General features: G+C 33.5%; 1 protein-coding gene across 1 annotated transcript; it reads right to left on the minus strand.

Annotated features, from left to right (window-relative positions):
• Nucleotides 1-2,860: 2,860 nt before the first annotated feature.
• Nucleotides 2,861-5,241, minus strand: LOC306845474 (regulator of G-protein signaling 5-like). Its single transcript, XM_079378313.1, has 5 exons — nucleotides 5,132-5,241; nucleotides 4,853-4,933; nucleotides 4,687-4,748; nucleotides 3,859-4,025; nucleotides 2,861-3,780 (listed from the first exon to the last, which is right to left on the minus strand). Exons 1-5 carry the CDS (start codon nucleotides 5,203-5,205, stop codon nucleotides 3,538-3,540), a joined length of 627 nt encoding a protein of 208 aa, XP_079234439.1. The 5' UTR covers nucleotides 5,206-5,241; the 3' UTR covers nucleotides 2,861-3,537.
• Nucleotides 5,242-7,707: the final 2,466 nt, after the last annotated feature.

The raw sequence follows: 7,707 nt of genomic DNA on the forward strand, positions 1-7,707 counted from the left end.
GAAGGCAATGTTTCATAAATAATTACAAACAGGAAATAAAGCAGATTCAAATCCCTTCACTTCCTGTAAGTACATATAAATATAAATGGATATATTTAATACAAAGGCCAACTTTAGAGATTGTCATATTGACATACAATGCATATATTAATTAAGATATGGGAAAAGCTTCATCAGGGTGAAATATATTGTCACTCGCTGCTGCTACTGCGTCAGTGTTCTCTGTAGTCTTCATGAGGGCCTAGCATTGAGGCATCGCTGCATCAGGCTGTATATGTGATGCTTGTGGGGGATGCATGCACTGACCTTGATGCTCCTGTCTGACTCACCATGCACACTGTTTTATTGAAGATTTCTGAAGACGTGGGCCAACAAACATGATAAAATTAGCTTTGAGGTCAGATGCACTTTAAGTCTGTGAATGGACTTGCTAACGCTGGCTTTCACTTCTGACGAACAAGGTGGTAGGTTTATGGATTGAATTAAATACACAGGCAAACAGCCATTCAGAATGAATTCTCGGCTCTTACGTTTGTAAATCAGACTATCACACCTTCAGAAATGCTTGGAAAGGACAAATATGATGGAGTGCAGCTGTAAAAATTCAAAGAAGGAAATCGCCATATCTGAATGCATTAACCTCATGAATGCATTTACATTTATGCATTCGGCATTAACTTCAAGATCAAAGTGAACAGTTTCAGCCATGAAATATGTGTTATTTTTACAGGTTTGTCTAGCAATCATAATGGGTTTAATAGAAATATCCAATGCAAACCTTTGATAAGTGCACTTATATTCATTAAAATATAATATAATATAATTTATTTAGATTTATATATGTGTACAAATACACACAATTATACACATACATAAAAATATCATTAATAATATTATAATTTATTAAATACTTTTATTTATATGTATAGGTTATGCATGTATGTATGTGTGTATTTGTTTGTTTTTGTGTGTGTGTGCATATATCCTAAAACAATTAAGTGTGTGTGTGTGTGTGTGTGTGTGTGTGTGTGTGTGTGAAAATATATGTGTAAATATGTGTGTGTGTTTACTTTTTGCATTTGGCAGATACTTTTATCCAAAGCAATATATTCACACACATAATTGTTTTAAAATAATTTACACACTATATTATAGTTTTTGTTAATATTTAAAATTTTTTATTAGATTGAATTGGTTTGTTTTCATTTTAATTTTACCTAAAGTTATAGTAATTTTAGTAAATGTTTATTTTTTTAAAAAGATGTCTATATATATATATATATATATATATATATATATATATATATATATATATATATATATATATATATTATTAAGTTTTAGTTGTTTTAAACTAAACAAAAATGAGAAACGAGAAAAATGAGAACGTTCCTTGGCAACTAGCTGAAATAGAATAAGTTAAATTTGTTTTATTTTATGTTATTTAATTTTAGTTAATGTTTATTTTAATTCCAGTAATGAGTAATAAATTATTCATGGTTATAGTTTTAGTTAACGAAAATAACCCTGATACAAAATATATTAAATTAATTAATCATTAAAATAATAAATCAAAATAATAATAATCATACAATTAAACTTATGAGGTGATTTATTTACTATGGTTACCATGTTGAAATTGATTTCCATGTTTTTCTTTTTATTTTATTATTAGGTTTTTGTGGAATGTAAACCCAACTGTTGCTCTACTCTTGCATAACATTTTAGCCCATTAATCTTTTTATAATCAAAGTTTGAGATCAAATTACTACAAGAGCGCAACACTCAAGCACATGTAGCCCCTCTTTAATCAACAGGACCTACATCTGACAAGAAGCATGAGACTTCTAATGTTGTGTTGACTATATGTTGTATATCTACTGGATCATCTGCTAACCACCATTTGGCTGATGAAATTAAAATATTCAGCCATTGCCAATGTTTCGTTGTAGAATCATATTCCGTGGACAAATTGTGATTGCTTTTGTGGATTAATGAGAATATTCATGTGATTATTGTCTAGGCGGTGCAATATAGTTTAATGCACAGTCTAGTGTGAAAGCAACCAACGACATGATTTACAAATCAAACAACGGCCCTTTATGCCATTACATGTGCAAACAAATTCAAAAGCTAACAAATCTTTATGGCTGCTCGTGCAAAGACGTTATCAAATGTATTTCCTCTTTCTGAACTCCAGTATTTGATTTTCGAACTGGTTGATGAACTTTCTCATTACTGTCAGCTGGAATGATGTGGCTTAATCTTGAGCTGAGAGAATCATGTGGACAGCTTTGGCAACTGGGTCCAAACGGTTGCCTTGGCAACTGTGTAAACCTACACTTGAAGCTGTTTGTTGCTTGTGGGCATTGATGGTTAAATATGAAACACAAGCTTGGTCTGGCCAGTCATGTGCATAACAAGCCTGTTTACCTCATAGTGAAGCATCTGTGATAAAGCTGGGCTTTACATTTTCATTCTGTTCACATTAAATAAAAACAGCTACAACTTTTAATAGGAACAAACATGGGTTATAAGAGACTAGTAACTAAAGCTTCAATTGAAACTAAAGCCTAAAAAAAAGAACTGAAAAATGAACAGAAAGAAAATAAAAATGTAAATTTAGTTTTTTTTTTTATTTCAGCTGGTTGCCTCATATTTATTTATTTTAACTTAATGTGCTTAAATAACGAAAACTAAAATGGAAATAAAAATGAATAAAAGCTATGTAGGGAAAAATGTGTGTGTGTGTGTGTGTGTGTGTGTGTGTGTGTATATATATATATATATATAAATAACATTTCAGCTTTTCTTTCAGTTTGACCCGCAAGTCTAAAGATAAAACACACGCACAAGATGTGAAAGCATATTATCACTTTAATACAAAATTGTATTCACTTTTAACATGGAACTAAACAAAATCATTTTAAAAAACATTAAAATAAATATTAGTGCACCAACTTTTAACATTTTTAAGCCTTATAGCAGTCCAGACAGATTGCCATTGTCTTTTCATTGTTGAATTTTAAAGCCATTCTTTTTCAGGATGATTTTGCTAATATTGTTTTATTTGTTTATTTTTTAAAATAAGATACCACCACTTTACCATGGTACCATCACAATACTTTTTGTAACGGGTTATTTATTAAAAAAAAAAAGGATAAATAAATTAATGCATTAAATATTCAAAGACTTTTCTCCATTTGATAAACTTTACAAAACACATAATTTGCTTTTTGAAAGTATGCTATGTGCTTTTAAGCTCATGCATACTTTACTAAAGTCTTTATCTCCTTTGGGTTGAGTACAGATGTTTGTGCAGATGCGTCTCTCTCCGCCAGCAGCTCTGCCGTTCCCTATCACGGACAATATTAAGGGGATCTGGGAATGCAATCACTCTGATTCTGTTATGCGGTTCTCTTCATCTCTTCATGGCACTCCGACCGCCTCAAGCAGCCTTTTTAGGGTCTGCACCAGTCCCTTCCATGTCTTGCCCAAGCTTCCATCTTATGCAAAACCAAAAAGCACCTACATTTTTCATTTTGGTTTTTCATCTTCAATTGGTGGTCTGGCCACAATGGCCTTTTTGCTTTTTGCCTTAACACTCTTCACTGTGAGCTGGTTGACTAGATTTCGGTAGGCAGCGGAGCGCAGGAACCGTGGGTAACAGTCCTTTTCCATGAGAATGTAGATGCGGTACTGGGCCATATCGAAGCAGGATGCTGTAGGGCTTTTCAAGTTGGCTTTAGTAATGTCTCGGGTCTCATAATCGATGTTAACCTGGAAGCAAATGGGAAGTGAGTTCAAACATCTGCAATTTAGGACCACAGGATATGGTGATTCATTATGTATATTTACCTCTCTAGGAGCTTCACTTCCGATAAACTCCTCATAGATCCTCTTGGCTTTGGATGGCATCTTAGCTGGAGACTTTGTGCTTTTGTAGTCCTCACAGGCCAGGTAGAAGGCAATGTTTTCTTCACTAAACTCAGATACCAGGAAAGCTCTGAAGGCATATAGTCCATCTGATAGTGAGAGAAAAATGGGGTTAGAGAAGAGATTAGTTGTGTAACGTGTCTCATCAGATTAAAGCCCCCCACACAGATCAGACAGCAGGACAGACACATCTGTGCACTGCAGTCCTATTTCTAGCATCTAAATTTAAACCATGGATTTGTATTATCATACACCGTAAAAAATATTTTTCAAAGTTGTAAAGAAAAGTTATTGGTATGTTTTATAAGAAAACCATTTCAGTCTTTCTATCTCAGTATTTCACATTAATTGCCATTTCTTTGTAGCTATTTGTGAAATCTGCTAACAATGGAAGGGAATTTTTTCTAAGTAAATCTTACTCCAAATGTTTTTTTAATGTATGTCATTACTGAGGCTGATTTTTACTTGATTTGATAATTTTTCAACATTATATTCATCATTTGCTTAACGTTTTTAAACATAATGTAAAATGGGGTCATCTTTAACTATTACATAATGAAAAAAAAATTATATATATATATTTTAAAGTTGATCATCAAAGATTATTGGAGTACATTTTACAAGAAAAAACTATTTCAGTCTTTCTGCTTCAAAATAAATTTTTTACAATTTGTTACTTGTTGATTCTTTGTACTTATTTGTGAAATTATTAGCAATTTCTGAGTGATTTTGTTTTTAGTGTGGACTTACGTTTGCTGGACAGAAGCTTCTCAAAAGACCGTTTCCACATCAGACATTCCTCCAAGGTCAACCTGCATAGATGTAAACCAGTCAGAGAAGAAACCGTAGAAAATCATGCAAAAATAAACATGGTATCAAATACGCAAAAGCCAGTGCATTCAATAACTGAACTTACCTTGGTTTTCTATATTTACATAGGCTGCTCAAGTCTCGTCGCTGCAGAAATCCACCAACGCATGCCTTTAATCTTTTGGCCCTGATGTTAGAAAAACATTTATTTAATACACAACATATGTACACTTTAAAAAAATATACACAGCTCTTATAATAAGATTAAAATCCCCCACATATGTTAAATCAAAGAGTAGAGGTTTACGTTTAAGCCTTCAAATGATTTGTATAAATTATTAAAAAGCACAAAAAATCCTTAAAAATGTCAGTATGAGGATCGTACCTTTCTAGGCAATTGTTTGAGAGCCCTGTTATTCCTCTACACATTGGAAAGCCAGAAGGGAAATAAATATCCATTGTGCAGTGTGATCTCTTGGTGAAATTTATCAGCAGTGTGTCTGCAGTGAGGGAACAGGGAGTTTATATAGAGAAGGAGGCAGAGCATCATCTCTCCTCTCGGCCAATCACAATCAAGTTCACTCTCCGCTCATGTACTGTGTACTGTGCATTCGTGTGTATGTGAAAAGGCAGGAAAGTCCACAGTGATGGCAATGTTCACAAGTGTGGTTATTGTAAGTGCCCTAAATCAGGTAATTTTAATGTTCTTTTACGCTGCTGACACACTGTTCCACAAATATGATTATTTCAAAAGCATAAATAAAAACAACAACCCCAATTCTGAGTCTTTGCTGTTGGTCAAATGACAGGAGACCTACCAGAAAAGTATTTTCCTGTGGATGATCTTGGTGGTCACTGATCATGTTTTTCACAGTTATCTTAATAGGCTTTCATATTGTAAATAAATAATGCAAGCAATACTCGAAAATACAAAAGCCAACTTGAATTGGCATATTCATTAAATTCTGTCTCCTTTTGCCAAAAATACAGGAAATGTTTGTTTGTAGATATATATGAATGAATGATGAATGAATGATGCATTTATATAGCGCTTCATTGTGTATAGCTGTACACAATAAAGCGCATAATATATATATATGCATAAGCATATAATGTATATATGAATATACTGTATATATATAAAAAGGAGTTCTGAACAAAGAACTTACACAACAAACAACTAACAATAATGTCTTAAAGTAATTTCCAGTATTATCTGTGAATCAAAAAATAATTCCTACTCTCTACATATCTCTGCCTCCAGCGTGAACTTCACTGAACATGGGCATGACAGTCATTTGCTCTCAGATGTTATCAAAATACAAAGGTTTTTTCTGTGGGCATTGTAATGTTTGTTACTCTACAGGTAGGTAAAGTTACCGATAAATCAGTTGTAAGCCAAAGTACCTTATTGCATGATATTACATAAATTATCATTCATTCATTCTAATATATATATATATATAGGCACAATTTGTATTTGGTTTGCACAATAGACAGAGACACCTTTTCCTAACCAGGCTACATGTCCTAAACTGCTGTGACGTGGTACAGTCACATAACATATTTTATGTTTATGCTTTTCATCAGAAGTCCAATGAAGTCAAGCGTCTCGCTTCATTGATTCACAAGTTGAATCAGGACAGCTGTACCTAACTTGTTCAAGCTGTGCACAGAACGAGGAACATTTGATTAGGTTTAATATCCCAGAAAGATATAGTACCTGAGGGAATCCCACCTCGGATCAATAACTTATGTCAGCAACCACAAAGGTCTTTCTCTCGCCCAACATGACACTCAGGATAGAAAAGACCAAAAATCTGGTTGTATGAGGACAAGGAATCTTCCGCATCAGTTGGCCTTGAGATCTCTGCGTCTGCTCGGATAGATGTTATTCACTTTCACCCCACTGCCTGGAAGCAATTTCTCAGATGTGGAAGACATGCAGAAGACATGCAGAGGGGAAAATGAGCTTGTTTTTGATAGCTTCTTTTTCCTTTTTACAAATAATATGCCTTGCATAAGGGGAATTATACCACCACAGAGATATCCCAATGGGTAGTGCAGGATGAAACCCTTTTGCTGGGTCTCTTCATAGAGATGATAGTGGGTATCCCACTGCTGCACCATGAGAACAGGAAATAAAGAAGGTGCAATCCAGAGGAAGTCTTACCTCAGGGCACTGCTAACATTTTTTAATATTAATGAAGAGATAAGTCTTCACACGACACAATGATCAAAGTACATTCATCACATTATAAATATTTCTGTTTGATTCTGAAACCATTTCAGGATCTCAGGATGGAAAGCACCATCCTATTTGTTTTAACATAATAAGAGTTAAAGAAAGTAGTTGGGAAAGTAGGCCATACTGGCAGCTGTAACCAAGTTTTTCACATTTGTGAGGCTCTTTTTTCAGACCATGACTTCTGTGTCCTCCAAATGACAGAATTATCATGATAAGAACGATTCATCCTTGAACAAAGGATACTTGTTTTCTGGAATGATGCATATTTTTTAGTCCTAGTTTGTAATTTTCCGTCACTCATGATAATATTCTATTTTAAATTATAGTTTACTTTACATTTCTTAAAGTAATGTTATTACAGTAAACAAATCCCTGTAAATGCTACATATAAATGGTTTAAGCATACCTAGCTTGAATGGGCCTATGAAACACAAGTTATGTAAATCCTTCATAAATTTGTGCTGATGTCAATTGTTCATGTTTCACAAACAATGCCTATGTTTATATACAGAACAGTGGTAAAATGTGATGAATATATTGCATACCTCGGGTTAAAATGATGAGCAATGTTACCTTCTGGTTAATACATTGTTGTTACAATATACCAAAATGGAGATTAATTAAAGTCCAAACTGTTTTTCTATGAGCAAGGGAATATGAGTGTTATTTTACTCTCATTGAGATACTTTTATAATTTTGGAATCAGATTTTGT

Source organism: Barbus barbus, assembly GCF_936440315.1.
Source record: "Barbus barbus genome assembly, chromosome: 25".
NCBI classification, from domain to species: Eukaryota; Metazoa; Chordata; class Actinopteri; order Cypriniformes; family Cyprinidae; genus Barbus; species Barbus barbus.

Coding starts and splice junctions, on each gene's coding strand:
- LOC306845474 (XM_079378313.1), bottom strand. CDS start 5,205: ATGGATATTTATTTCCCTTCTGGCTTTCCAATGTGTAGAGGAATAACA. Junction 4,934..5,131: donor TCAAACAATTGCCTAGAAAG/GTACGATCCTCA, acceptor TTCTAACATCAG/GGCCAAAAGATTAAAGGCAT. Junction 4,749..4,852: donor TGTAAATATAGAAAACCAAG/GTAAGTTCAGTT, acceptor ACATCTATGCAG/GTTGACCTTGGAGGAATGTC.